Below are 15,345 nucleotides of genomic sequence, written 5' to 3'. Positions count from 1 at the left end.
TTTTAGTATAGTTTTATGGGTCACCTGAATTATCGCCTCGAAATTATAAGCTTACGCACGACGCTAGAATTTCAAACCCAATATATATCTCTTGTGGAAATTTATGTACCTTGATTTCATGTGGTCCTCTTTGAAGTTTTTATGTGTTTGATTAAAGACTTTGTGGTCTATAAACTCCATAAATTGTTCCAATATGTACTAATAATGTTAAGGAATTAAGAATTTGTTAGGCAGTGATTAGGTCAAAAAGATTAATATATAGTCAATTAATACCTTTATTCCCTCACCACTCCAAAGTTAAGGTTTAAATCCAACACAAACATTTTCAAAATATTTGTCATGTTTCGCTTTTCAAAAATTTGATTTGCCTAACGTATGAAATAGTAATTAATTAATTAATTAATATATTTTTTGAATTCAAAGATTCTTAATCAACAAAGATTACGTCTAATTAATGACATAAGACTTTTCAAAATTCTAACAAATGGTGGGTTTGGCGGCGAATCAAATACTAGAAATTGAAGACGCAAGTCTTGAAAATGCTTCTAAAATTTGTCATGAAAATAAATGTCATTAAAAATAAAATGGAAAACTTAAAACTAAAAATGTTATTTTGTGTTTGCTATTCTGTTATTTGTTCTGAGCCGGGGATCTATCGCAAACAGTCTCTCTACTTCATCTGAGGTAATGGTATGGTCTACGTACACTTTACCCTTCCCAGACCCCACTTTACGGGAATACACTAGATATGTTGTTGTTGTTTTTGGAATATATTAGTGTGGTGGAGACATAGTGAAGAGGTTCTATGAGAACAACTCGAATAACATAGTCAGTGTAATACCATAAATGGATATATGAGGTAATAAAGTATACGTAGACCTTATCTTTACCTTTAAGTGGAATAGATAGGTTGTTCCAATAATTAGTAAAAGGAAACACAAGCAAATAATTTCTGTGGTGGGCTGTGACCCAAGCTATGAATAGCAGCCCAAACTATAGAGATGTTTGAGCATGGTGGGAAAGGTGGTGTTATACTGTTGTTTGTCCTGAGCCGAGGGTCTAACGAAAACAGCCTCTTACTTCATCTGAGGTAGTGGTATGAACTTCGTACACTTTACTCTCCTCAGAGTGACTGGGAATACACTGGGTATGCTGTTGTTGTTATGGTGGGAGCCAGTGTTATCTGTCTTAGCCAGGGGGGTCTATCGGAAACCGCTACTCTACTTCACCTGAGGTAGTGGTATGAACTGCGTACACTTTACCCTCCCCAGACCTCACTCTGTAGGAATAGGAATACACTGGGTATGTTGTTGTTGTTACGGTGGGAGCCAGTGAGCGCAGAGCGGTTATTGCAGCAGCTATGTCTGAGGCTGGCTCAGTGCACTATCGCGCTGAGCCCTCTGCTGCTTAACTTCGGCATTAGCCTGACTTAATGGTTCAATGTATATCGAACAGAGAATTTAGGAAATAGCATAGCTAGCGCGATTATGCTGAAGAGTGCAACAATGAAATGGCTACTACTAAGCTACCACTTTTCTGGAAAATGGCTACGGAAACCACAGGTACGCGATAAGTCTCCGACTACTTTATTTCATTTCATACCTGACAGACGGCATGTTCCAGATAAAAACTGGACCTTGTTCCGTAACTCAACACATACGATCGACATGATACATAACTAGAGATGGATTAAAGCTAGAGATATGCAGCTCAGCTCAAGTTGATACTGATGCGGTGGAGGTCATGTCAGCGTGCCCTCCCATCATCCTCTCTGCCTTTTCTCCGCGTTCTCCTGTTACATTGTACCATATGTAGGATCATTATAACGCGCAAGTTTTCATGACTTCAGTAAAGAAGACGAAATTCAGATGACAAATCAACCAACAGAGAAGACCAATCTAGTTTATAGATTCAAAAGGACAGTCGTCATCAAAATTTCTCTGCTTACCAGTGCGAACTCTTATCACATCCGCGATAGGAGTCACTGCAAAAGAAAAAGAAACAGCATCACTAATTGGAAGATGAAAACTAGAGATACCGTAAAAGATGGCCAAACTTCAACAGCCCATTGAACTTCACCATCTTTTTGACTCGTTTAAGATTTTCTTTTGCAAGGACAAACATGTCATGTTTAAACGTTACAAAGGTTAGATTGTGTTCAGAAATGTCATGTCATGTCATGTAAAACATCAGAAGATTCTTCGAGCTCAACATTCCTAATCAACTAGGCTGCCTAATAGGCCATCTTTGGCATTTTTCTAGAAAGTAATGATCTCTATAATAGTGCAGCACTCTAATCGACATCACTCCATAAGGGTACAAAATTGCGAAGATGTTCTTGAAGTTACTACGTTAACATAGGATAATTTTGTGTGAAAACTAAATAGAGACTTGGCCAAAAGCTAGGGATCTCGTTACCACTGGAAAATGCGTTTTTCAATTTTGACGTTGCAGAATAATTTTGGCCCGTGAATGAATAAAAAGCCTCAAGAGGAAAACATAGAAGAGTACATGTGTGTATATCGATAAATCACAAATGCATGCACGTATCTTTATAAGCTACAAACTGAACCCATATCTTCTCACAAGATGTTTAAATATTTAAGAAAGTACGCATTGAAGCAAAGGCGAGACCAACAAATTTGGGCTACAATTGAACGATTGTGAACACATCACTTACGGATTTCCTTGTCAGATAAAATAGAAGAGAATGATAAACGGGTTGAGATTCCTACAGCATAGTATCTTATTTTATAATTTTGGGCAAGTATTCTCTATTAGTTTCTTCTGGTAGACCTACACCAGTATATAGTAGTACACCGTCTCAGCAGAACCAAAAGATTTTGTTTGAACAATAAGGGTGTCATTGCAAGCACGTTTTAAAAGGCTTGCTGGCATTGGTTTCACCACACTTAAGGTGCAACACACTTGGATTATTGCAAGCTTTCAGCCAGTTTTGCTGTTGACGTTGACTAAATAAATGGATGCCAGTGGCTCAACCAAGAACTTAAATTAACAAACCAGTATAACTGGAAGGTAGATAAGGTGGTAGAGTTACTGGGGAAACTTGGCGGAGTAAGCATTAACACAACTGCCACAGACAGGTTGCTGTGGAAGCATAACAAGGATGGCCTTTTCTCAGTTGGTAGTGCTTACAGAAGAAGCATGCAGGTTATGGCTGGGGGTCCTAAGTATCGAAATACCTACAATAGTGAAATGCTTCACTTGGCTAGTGATAAAGAGGGCTTGCTTGACGCGGGAAGTACGACGGAAGCAGGGCAGACAACTTGTTCCTAGATGTTTTTTGTACAATTTGACAGGGGAAACAAATAATCACCTTTTTTTGCACTGCGAGCTCACTGCTCAACTCTGGAATTTGTTTCTCAACATCACAAGCTTGAACTGGATAATGCCGGAGCATACTTCAGATCTGCTGAGTTGCTGGATTAGGAGAGGAGGAAGTAAGAGTCGATAGAGATGGTGGAAGCTAATACCATCATGCATATGGTGGTTGGTGTGGAGGGAAAGAAATGGTAGATGTTTTGAAGATAGATCTAATTCCATACGCAAGGTTAAACGGAATTGTTTACTAGCTTTACTTTTTTGGTGTAAACAGCTTTGTATAGAGATGTCATAGATCAGATTATTGACAACACGTTTTGGAGGTGGCCAGCATATCCTTAATGCTGACGAATACATTACTTACCAGTTTCAAAAAGAAAAAGTATAACTGGATTAGAGAAGACAGTTGAGCAATTCCTGTACTTGAATTTGCTCAGCTTTTCTTTAAGTTTTAACAGTCAAAAATGGTTAAACGGGTGATTCGTAACACCATCAAACTCGACAACGGTAAGAAGCTTTAGGCGAAAAAGTTATTTCAGCTACATATTGGAGGATACTAGTCCAACCAGTCTGTCTCTCATTTTTCTCCCTTGGCATAAAAACAAAGAAAGAGGACAGATCTATATTTTATATACACTTCATTTTGCATTAGTGTTACCTATATTAAATGGGAGTGTTACGGGTATAGCCATTTCAACATGAATCCTTCAGAAAAAATTAAACACCTACTTAAAATTGAATGCATCTCTATCTGTTCTGAATCCGTACCCATTACTCATTTTCGGTTCTATATAACGCATGCGTGGGCAGAGGAAAAAGGTTCCACTCAGCAAACAGGCGTCTTCACAGCACCTAAGTTGGGCTGAAGACAAGGCCATCCATGTTCTTGAGTATTTAAGAGTAGACTTTCCACAGGGTCTCGAGTCCAAGCATTCAGTGACACACATTGAATCGCTACCCACTAAACCCACTGCACGGTTGGTATTAATTCAACTAGTCTCACGTGGCTGGAAGAGATCCCAGATTTGCACTAGTCCAAGTGCAATAGATATTGCAGACTCCAAATATCACCTATAGAAGAAATGTAAACAGCAGATATGGAAACAAACTAACTATAGAGCTTACTCATAAAGCACACGAAGGCAAGAACAGTGGCGGATGTACATGTATTTCAGGGGGTTCATCCGAACCCCCTTCGTCGGAAAATTATACTATTTTTACATGGTAAAAAAAAAAATTTATGTATAAATAATAGAGACTGAACCCCCTTCGACTAGTCCGTATATGTACTACCGAACTCCCTCACTGAAAATCCTGGATCCGCCCCTGGGCAAGAACTATGACTTAATAGTGGAATTACTAATACTCGCAAGTAGGACCCCGCTCTATAAGTTCGACAAGTTTAAGGCTTTATTGACATTCATCATTTTAAACCAAAAAGAATTGGATTAAGACAGAAAACACGGAAATAAAAAAAATCTAAATAAAAGTTCCCCATCTCCTCGATATCTAAGCAGTCACAAGTAAACAGGTAATCCTTCTGAGATGTTCGACAAATAGGTAACTCCTCTACCCTTTAAGACAAATATTTGCTTGGAAAAAACACAAGTAGTTAAAGATTATATGTTACACCTTACCCTGTACAGAGGATATGTCATGCATCATGACAATAAAATATACAGAATACTCATTGCCAAATCATTAACTTAACGGGCTCAAGCTTGGTGGGAGTATTTATGTCAAATTAATATTTGTATCCACATAACTAGTGATAGAACTTCAGGATCGTGAAGAGAAGAACTTACAGAAGATCTTTCCATCACCAATTTCACCAGTTCTTGCCTCTTCAATTATCTTGGCAATGACTCCTTCAACCTAATAGGACAGAATTACAGGTTAGATCAGGACTAACATCTAAAAAGAACGATTGTATCGCAAGGAGCACCACATAAATAAAACTTGAATATACATAGGAAAAAGAAATGATACTTTAACCATATACTTCTATAATCTACACATATGTTTTTGAATTACAGTGCAGAAAACTTGATCAAGGCCTTTTAAATTCAAAACCTGGTCTTTGCTGACAACAATCTCCATTTTAACTTTTGCTACGAAATTGTCTTCGGAGAATTCAGAGCCTGCAAGCAGCAGATAACTTCAAAACATCAGGAAGAGTCTCTTTTCAATTGAGAAATATCCACAACAACCTAAATAATCAGTTAAAAATTGATGAATGTTTCCATACCAGCTTGCCTCTCGGTCAGGCCACCTTGGGCGCCAAAACCACGAACATCCGAGACAGTGACACCACGAATGCCCATTTTCAGTAGTGCCTTCATATACAGAAATGATGAGTAAATGATGGCATCATTTAGTTTTTGGGAATAGGAGTTTTGAAATATCTAGAGTAATGTTTTCCTTTCATCGGGTTTGTGAAATGGAGTTCAATAGGTCATCACGGAATACCATGATCCCACTGTTCCAGCTTCACCATATCGTTAAATGTTCTAGCATTTCTGGTGGTTCTTTTTTTTTTTTTTTTTTAATTTCTCTGCGTGTGTGAAGGTGGGTAGATGGTGGGGGGTTGCATTTCCCTTACTTCACTTCAACCTCTACATCTAATATGTTCAACCCCTAAGTGTTCTTTCGTGCTAGATATTATTAGGACATCCTAATCTAAAGTCCGTGTTCCTTCGACCTTTTCTCAACTTATCCGTGAAAAAACTTCTTAGTATCAAAAAATAAAGAATTTGTCTCCAAAAGCTTAATAGAAACTCAATGCTATCTGATCAAACGGATTATCCTTAGGGTCTTGATACGGCAATATAGCAAAGAAAAAAGGTACATACATCAACCTCTGTGAAGAAATCGTTAAGACTGTATAAAAAAGAAAGAACTAGGATGAACTTCAAACTTATTAAGTAGAGCAGACTAGCAGCATTTCAATTTAACCCTTGGGCTCTATATAAAATTCAATTGACCCTGAGCTTGGGTCTATCAGAAACAACCTCTCTACTTCATCAGAGGTAGTGGTATGGACTGCGTAGACTTTACCCTCCCCGGACCCCACTTTGTGAGTGGGAATACACTGGGTATGTTGCTCGATATAACTTTGAGCACAACAGATATGGAAGCGTGCTGTAGAAGTATTTTTCCACGAGATATAGGCTTTTCTATGATGTGATTAAACGTAAAATTTGGGTTGAGCAAAACCTCCTAAAAAAAGGTCCTGCAGTCAACAGAATAAAGAGGCTTAGCTCCCATTTGTCCATAGATTTTGAAGTTGAAACTTGAGTCTTTGAAGTTGTGTTTGACATGCATTTTACTTGCTAAATATTTGACGATTGCATTTTCGAAATCTAATCAAATTTCATGGCTAAACAAATACTCGAAGATAAATTTTCAAAATCTACTTCCAAAGGCTAACTTAACTCAAGCAACCTTAAGGATCACAAACATTGAAGCTACATAGAGTAACACCACCACCACTAGCATGACAGGATAAGCTACGCAACATTCAATCAACTACCCCTAAAAATTGGTCCTTTAATCAAAGAAATAAAGAGCCTGCCTTACAATCTAAGCAATCATGCAACCTTAAGGATCACAAACATTGAAGCTACAAAGAGTAATACCACCACCACTGGTCTAACAGGATAAGCAACACAACAGTCAATCAACTAACCCTAAAGATTGGTCCTTTAATCAAAGAAATAAAGAGCCAGCCTTACAATCTAAGCAATCATGTGAGCATGCAAACTTAAGGATCATCACAAAGAGAAAAGAATCAATTTTTTTTTTCATACAAATGGAAATAGGAATAAAATGTTAGTGCTTACCTTAGAAACCTGTTGAATTCTCCAAGGCCTATAGTAAAGAATAGAATATGAAAGAAAATTAGCATAATAAGAATATAAAACAAACAAAATTGAATCAGTACACAAAGCAGATCAAGAATGCACCTTAGAATAGCTTCAACTTTGTAAAACTTGGCCTCAGGAACAAAATCTGAAAAAACAAAAACATACCCACCAATCATAAGCACCAAAAAAACCCATTTGTTAAGCAGTCCGATGCACTAAAACTCCCGTTGCATGAATCTTGAAAATTAAAGAGCCGGACCACATGGGTCTATTAGTACATTAGTAAATAAATAAATGACGGAAGGAAGGAAAAAAAAGGATACCTGGAGAGAATTGGGCTCTGATAATGGGGAAAGAAGAAGGATTATGAAAGTGTTTGAGGGAAGGGAAGAATTTGGGAGGAAGAAGAAAGTGGGTAGTAATGGAACAAGAAGAAGAAGTGAAATGAGGGAATTGTGAGGAGGGGTGAAAGGAGAAATTGGAATTGGAAAGTGAAGCTGAAGCCATTGCCATTGCCATTGGAGTAACAGTGTTAAATCGATGAGTACTATGCAGATTAAATGTAAGCAATTCACGCCATTGTTGTTTCACCTTTGCCTTCTTTACTCTTTGTTATTATCAATGGAAAAGAATCAAATATCACGTAAAATTATTAGAAATGATTCATTTACCTTTATTTGTTATAAATTTGGATAATGTTTGGTTCATTTATGTTGCTGTCATTGAAAATTTGTTGATAATTTAGCTCGTGTATGTGATTATCGTTACAAAAAGATTTATTCGTGTCATTATTTTGCAACAAATTGGATCATCATTTGACTCATTTATGCTAGTGTTAAGTGTCATTTGGCTCATATATTCCAATGTCGTTGAAAGTTTAGCTCATATATATCATTGTCATTACAAAAAGGTTTATTTATGTCATTATTTTATAACGATATGAATCATCGTCTGACTCATTTATGTTAGTGTTAAGTGTTGTTTGACTCACATATTTCACTATTATTGAAAATCTGGCTCATATATATCATTGTCGTTATAAAAAGGTTCGTTTGTGTCATTATTTTATAACGATATGAATCATCATCTGACTCATTTATGTTAGTGTTAAGTGTCGTTTGACTCATATATTCCACTATTATTGAAAATTTGGCTCATATATATCATTGTCGTTATAAAAAGGTTCGTCTGTGTCATTATTTTGTAACGATATGAATCATTGTTTGACTCATTTATACTACTTAATGGCGGATCTACCCTTTGCTGAGGGGTTCATCTGAACCCCTTTCGGCGAAAAATTATGCTATACATGCATGATTAAAATTATTTTTTATGTATATATATTAGATGTTGAACCCCTTCGATTAGTCCGGATGTTCCCTTATAAACCCCCTTCGTGAATATCTTGGCTCCGCCACTGATACTACTGTCATTGAAAATTTGGCTCATATATATCATTATCGTTACAAAAAGGTTCGTTTGTGTCATTATTTTGTAACAATATGAATCATCGTTTGACTCATTTATACTACTGTAATTGAAAATTTGGCTCACATATTTCACTGTCGTTGAAAGTTTGGCTCATGTATTCCACTATCGTTGAAAGTTTGGCTCATGTATTCCACTATCGTTGAAAGTTTGGCTCACATATTTCACTATCGTTGAAAGTTTGGCTCACATATTCCACTTTCATTGAAAGTTTGGCTCACATATTTCACTGTCGTTGAAAGTTTGGCTCATATGTGCTATTATCGTTATAAAAAGGTTTGTTCTTGTCATTATTTTGCAACATATGAATCACCATTTGGCTAATTTATGTTAATGTTATTGAAAGTTTGGCTCATTTATTCCTCTGTCGTTGAAAATTTGGCTCAAATATTTTACTATCGTTGAAAGCTTGACTCATATATAGCATTGTCGTTATAAAAAGGTTCGTTTGTGTCATTATTTTGTAACGATATGGATCATCGTTTGACTCATTTATACTAATATCAAGTGTCATTTGGCTCATATATTTCACTATTATTGAAAATTTGGCTCATATATATCATTGTCGTTACAAAAAAGTTCATTTATGTCATTATTTTGTAACGATATGAATCATCGTTTGACTCATTTATACTACTGTCATTGAAAATTTGGTTCACATATTTCACTGTCGTTGAAAATTTGGCTCACATATATCACTGTCATTGAAAGTTTGGCTCACATATTCCACTATCGTTGAAAGTTTAACTCATATAATTCACTGTCGTTGAAAGTTTGACTTATATATATCATTGTCGTTACAAAAAGTTTTATTAGAAATTTATCTTACCAAATTCAAATCAATCAATCTTAAGTAATATTGATCCATTTGGATTTGGTGAATGGACTTTTAATAAAAGATAGTGTGACACAAATAATTTTTTAAAAAATAGATAATTTTATTTATATGATATTTATCAGTGATGCACATAGCTTGACGAGGAAAAAAAATTATTTCTACGTTCATACTTTTTTAATTTTATATATTTTATTTATAACAGCTAAATAGAATCTAAACGTCAAATGCCACTATCAATTTTTCAAATAAATGTTGTCGAGTTTTGACTATACTCAATTACTGGGAGACACATAAAAATCTATGGAATTAATTGAATTGTTGAAAAGTCATCAATAAAATTGGTCAACATTATGAAATTGGTAAATTGTCATTTTCTTAGACCACTAAATTAATTTTTAGTCAATGTTATAAAATTATTATTCTGTTAGCCTCTTTTTTTAATGCAAAAATCAAAATTGAATAAATATTAGCTTAAATCCAAAATATTACTATGTTATAATTTAAAAAAAAAAAAAAAAAATCAGTTCAAAGTCCAATTATTTTTTCTTTTCATGGAATTTAATAGTTGGAAGTCACACAAGTTGTAGAAGAAAGAGTCACATATCCAATAATCAAAGTTTCTTTATTTTATTCATTATGTTCCTTTCATGGGCCATGCTTACAAAAACAACATTAATAATAAATTTAGTATAATTTTATAAGTAATATCTTAAAAAAAAATGATATGTATAATTTTGTCATAAAAAGAAAAAAAGTAACATAAGTAAGAATTTTTTTTTTTTTTCAAAAAAAGGACAGCACGATGTACTCCACCTCTCGTTATGTATATGGTTTGGAAAAGAATTCGACCACAACGATCTGCTTTACGCAGTGGTGGAGTCGAAATTTTTATTGAAAAGATTTAAAAGTAAACACACAAACTAACACACAAACTAATCAAAGGGAGTTCAATATATATACTATATATACATAAAAAGGTATTTTTAATCATGTAAAAATATATAGTATAATTTTCAGTCGAAAAGAGTTCGTGGCTCCGTCCCTGATTTTACACGACCTTACGTTGCATTTCTCTACGAGACTGTTGTTTAATTTTCAAGTCTTGAAATCCGTGACCTCCTGATTACGTGACAGTAACTTTATTAGTTACTCCAAGACTACTTTCTCATAAGTAAGAATATTCTATGGTTTGAAATATCTCATACGATATTGGTCCGTTAAATTTGATGCAGAATATGTATAATTATATAAAAATATAAAAAAAAATTAATATAAGATGAATAAAAGCACCCTCGAAATAAAAAAAATAGCTGAACATTTTGATTTTCATGCGGAATCTTAAAATATTACTTAATATGTGAAGTTATGGCGCCAGCATATACGTGTTCACCTGCTCTCTATGACTTTGTTTTTTACTTTAATTTAGTTACCTCCCAGTCACCACTTCTATGTTTTCCTTATATATAATCTTTCTACCTTCGCATGAATACTATCGAAAACAGTTTTTCTACTTTTGCATGAATACTATAGACTATCGAAAATAGTCTCTTTGTATTCGCAAGAATATTATCGACTATCGAAAACAGTGTTTTTACCTTTGCAAGAATACTATCGATTATTGAAAACAGTCTTTCTACCTTCGCAAGAATATTATCGATTGTTGTAGACAGTCTTTTTACCTTTGCAAGAATACTATCGACTATTGGAAACAGTCTTTCTACCTTTGCAAGAATATTATCGATTGTTGTAGAGAGTCTATTTACCTTTGGAAGAATTCTATCGACTATTGAAAACAGTCTTTCTACCTCGACGTAGTACTGAAGTTGTGTTTGTTTTTTTTTTCTTTCAAGGAGGAGGTGAGTTGAGTTTGGTGTGTGTGTGTTAGTTGTGGAGTTATAAAGATGGGAGCTGAAGCTGAAGTGATGGTAGCTGCTGTACAACAGACCATTAATGTCTTGGATGTCCCTTGCTCTTCTGATGATCTGGTCTGTTTTTTCCCCCTCTTGTTTTCTTTACTTTACTTGTTTCATTTCATGTAAAAAGTTCCATATTGTCTTTAGATTCTTGATTGAAGATTTGATCTTTGAGGAACAAAATTCAACATCAGTACAACTTTGAATAATTACCTCATAAAATGCTTATTATATTAGTTGACCCTCATTGACCTACATATACTTGAAGAAAATTTTGATTAGTGGTGTATTTTGTTAGAGTGGGTTAGGGAATGGACTGGTAGTTTGCTTATATGGACTTGGGTAATCCTCATCTCTTGAGTTAGCTTTTGTGGTTGAGTTAGGCCCAAGGTCCATTCTTTACATGATATCAGAGCCAGGTCCATCCCCGTTTTGAATTCCCGGTCCACGCGCCAATGTCAATTGGGCCTGGGCGTGACGGGAGTGTTAGAGTGGGTAAGATGTATCACATTGCTTTTGGGGTTGAGTTAGGCCCAAGGTCCATTCTTTATATGGTATCAGAGCCAGGTCCATCCCCATTTTGGGCTCCTGGTCCATGCGCCAGTGCAAGTTGGGCCTGGGCGTGACGGGGGTGTTAAAGTGGGTAAAAAGTTTTACATTGCTTTTGAGGTTGAGTTAGGTCCAAGGTCTATTCTTTATATGGTATTAGAGTCAGGTCCATCCCCATTTTGGGCTCCCGGTCCACGCGCCATTGCCAGTTGGGCCTGGGAGTGAGGCGGAGTGTTAGAGTGGGTAAAAAGTCCCACATTGGTTGGGGAATGGACTGGTAGTTTGCTTATATGGACTTGAGCTAGCTTTTGAGGTTGAGTTAGGCCCAAGTTCCAACGTATTTTACTACCATAACCTTATTAGCGATGCACTGGAACTCTTATGTAGTTATTTAATATTAAGTGTAGTATGTGAAAAAGTAATAATAAAACTTTCTTGATTTGCTAGAATGGATAAGTAAAATGAAACGTCTTTTTTTTGGTGTAGGCGCCAAGTAAAATGAAATGGAGGGAGTAGATTGTTATGAAATCATAAACAAAAGTAATGAAAGAAGATATATTTGGCTAGTCTCAACTTACTTAAGCGTAATAGTGGACAAATAAAAGTGGACGGAGGGAGTATTTCGCTCGTAACAACTTACTTAAGCTTAATTGCTGCAGTTTAGGAAGGAATTGTTGTTCTAAAGTGTGATTTTGTATGGATCTTGGGGTTTAACTGTAATGATTTATGACTAACTTAGGATTGAACTTCACTGTTCGACAATTTTCACTGCTCGACAATTTTCATGCTTGTATTGAACTTCCTGTTTTCATCTGTGTAATGATGTATCTTTATCGTTTCTTTCTTTCAGGTTTCTAATTCCCCAGATACTACAATTTTGCAATTTGTTCCTAGCGTTCGCTCAGGTAGCTTTGCAGATATTGGCCCACGGAGGTTCATGGAAGATGAGCATATAAGGATAGATGATCTTTCTGCACATCTAGGCTCCCTCGTCAAGTTCCCTAAGCCTTGCGCCTTCTATGGGGTAATTGTCAGTTCCGGTACATGTTATGTATGGTCATTGGAGGACTTGTCGAACTGATTTGTGTTTCATTATCTTATAGGTGTTTGATGGTCATGGAGGACCCGAAGCAGCAGCTTATGTGAGGCAACATGTACTCCGGTTCCTTTTTGAGGAGACAAATTTCCCTCAGACATCAGAAGTTGATGAGACATTTTCGAAAGAGGTGAAGAACTCGGTAAGAGAAGCGTTTCTTCACGCTGACCTTGCTTTGGCTGATGAGTGTAGCGTGAGTAGTTCTTCTGGAACTACTGCGTTGACAGCGCTGATATTGGGAAGGTAAAGTTTTGATCGTTTTGATCCTTTTTTATGTGCATGAAAATGCTTCTCGTTTCTGTACAAAATCTGTCATGTTCATGGTAAGAAGCGGATGTACTAGATAAGTTACAGGCTCATCGAACCCAATAACTTTAGCTACGACCCTGTATATGTGTTAAAATTCCACCAAAATAAATACAAATAATAGATTTTGAATGAGTTGCAACTCGAACTCGAACTTGCAATGTTGGAATCCTCGGCTCAGCGTGATGAATTCCTTTAAGTCTCACTCTTAGCCTTATTATATGCCCAATACTGTCTCGTTGAACTCTCTGGCTGCATCATACGGTTTTCAATTCTCTAAGCAGATGATATAAGTTATTCATTCCTAACTCAAGTATGTTGCTCGATGGATGAGGGTCAACCTGTATTTATTTTTGAATTCCGCAGAATCTGCTTTCCCTAGACCATACAACTTAAGAAGTTGCGGGGAGGGAGGGCTATGAGAGTTGGTTCCGTTTTATGGAATTTTTGTAACCTGTCCTTCTACTGTATTCTTGTTAACTAAAGAGTGTTGCTCGGTTCTGCTGCAGGCTTTTAATGGTGGCGAATGCCGGAGACTGTCGAGCAGTCCTTTGCCACAAGGGTGAAGCAGTTAATATGTCTCAAGACCATAGACCGAATTATGCATCGGAGAGAAGGCGTGTTGAAGAGTTGGGTGGATTTATTGACGATGGTTATCTCAATGGTGTCCTATCAGTGACTAGGGCCTTAGGAGACTGGGACATGAAGCTGCCTCGTGGCTCTTCCTCTCCTCTGATCGCGGAACCTGAATTCCGACAGATCATCTTGAACGAGGATGATGAATTCCTTATCATAGGTTGTGATGGGATCTGGGATGTTATGTCAAGTCAACAAGCTGTTAATCTTGTACGCCGTGGTCTGAAGCGGCATGATGATCCTGAACAGTGTGCCAAGGACATTGTCATGGAGGCCTTGCGTCTGAACACCTTCGACAATCTTACTGTGGTAATCGTTTGCTTTACTTCCCTTGATCATCCTGAACCATCACAGTCGCGACAAAGGCGATTAAGATGCTGCAGCTTCTCAGCCGAAGCTTTGTGCAGCTTACAGAGTTGGTTGGATAACAGTGGAAACCGTTGAGTTTTTCGTACATACAATTAGTTGCCGGAGAGGATGGGCGCGGTGTTTGTTGTATGGCAGTCTCTCATTTTATTAGCTGTACATAACAACTACTTTCAAACTTAAATTCATCAATTGAAATATTTTTGTCAAAGTTGTTTGGGTAACAGGCTGAAATGTGTGGGTACTAACTGTTTCTGTGGTTGTCGAAGCTACCAGTCGCATGAAGCTATGAAATGAGACAACCGGGCTATAGCTACCGTACCACCAGTTAGTCTTCTTCCTCCTCCGGTTCTTGGGAACTTGAAGGTAAGTTCAGTTTTATTGGTATAACTAGGTGTCTGCAGAGCTCACGTCAATATTTCCATCGGATATATACTCATCATCATCTTGTCGATTTCAAAATTTTACCTTATCTGCTACAAGAAGCGTTACCAAACACTTGATCATGACGACCACAACGTTATTGGTATGAGTACTGCTGCTAAGTTGCTGGTGTGGGATTCAACCAGCGCGGCTCTTGGCTACGCGTTTTGTATATATCCTTTGTTGTCCTCTGCATATTTTGGACTTGGGATATCTGAGCCGTGGAAACAACCTCTTGCAAAAACGCGCAAGGTAACCTTCGCGTAGATTCGAACAATCAAAGGACAGATATGGTCCCTAGTGATGGCAATGGCTAACCATTTCAAAGGACAGACATTATTGTCCAATTGCCAAACCATACCTATGGATATTATGATGGCTAACTGTATTTTAAGTTGTATGGTGTTGCAGTACTATTATTCGCTGTGTTGCTCGGACTTTTCAAAAATGTCATCGAGTGTGTGTTGGATTCTTCAAAAGTAGTGCATTTTTTAAGGATCCAACGCGGATGCGGCAACATTC

At 36.7% G+C, this 15,345-nt stretch overlaps 2 protein-coding genes across 2 annotated transcripts; one reads left to right on the top strand and one right to left on the bottom strand.

Moving 5' to 3' along the window:
* Nucleotides 1-1,563: 1,563 nt before the first annotated feature.
* On the bottom strand, nt 1,564-8,003 carry LOC107855099 (nitrogen regulatory protein P-II homolog). Its single transcript, XM_016700079.2, has 8 exons — nt 7,532-8,003; nt 7,308-7,353; nt 7,185-7,212; nt 5,591-5,678; nt 5,416-5,483; nt 5,148-5,217; nt 1,949-1,984; nt 1,564-1,792 (listed from the first exon to the last, which is right to left on the bottom strand). Exons 1-8 carry the CDS (start codon nt 7,725-7,727, stop codon nt 1,716-1,718), a joined length of 609 nt encoding a protein of 202 aa, XP_016555565.1. The 5' UTR covers nt 7,728-8,003; the 3' UTR covers nt 1,564-1,715.
* A 2,913-nt stretch (nt 8,004-10,916) lies between these two features.
* On the top strand, nt 10,917-14,611 carry LOC107855143 (probable protein phosphatase 2C 47). The gene is made up of 4 exons (XM_016700146.2): nt 10,917-11,519; nt 12,847-13,020; nt 13,100-13,335; nt 13,908-14,611. Exons 1-4 carry the CDS (start codon nt 11,436-11,438, stop codon nt 14,476-14,478), a joined length of 1,065 nt encoding a protein of 354 aa, XP_016555632.1. The 5' UTR covers nt 10,917-11,435; the 3' UTR covers nt 14,479-14,611.
* The last annotated feature ends 734 nt before the right edge of the window (nt 14,612-15,345 follow it).

The sequence above is a fragment of the Capsicum annuum genome, chromosome 6 (genome assembly GCF_002878395.1).
Source record: "Capsicum annuum cultivar UCD-10X-F1 chromosome 6, UCD10Xv1.1, whole genome shotgun sequence".
Classification (NCBI taxonomy): Eukaryota; Viridiplantae; Streptophyta; class Magnoliopsida; order Solanales; family Solanaceae; genus Capsicum; species Capsicum annuum.
The sequence above is the reverse complement of the archived record's forward strand: the minus strand, read 5'-3'. Positions and strand labels throughout refer to the sequence as shown.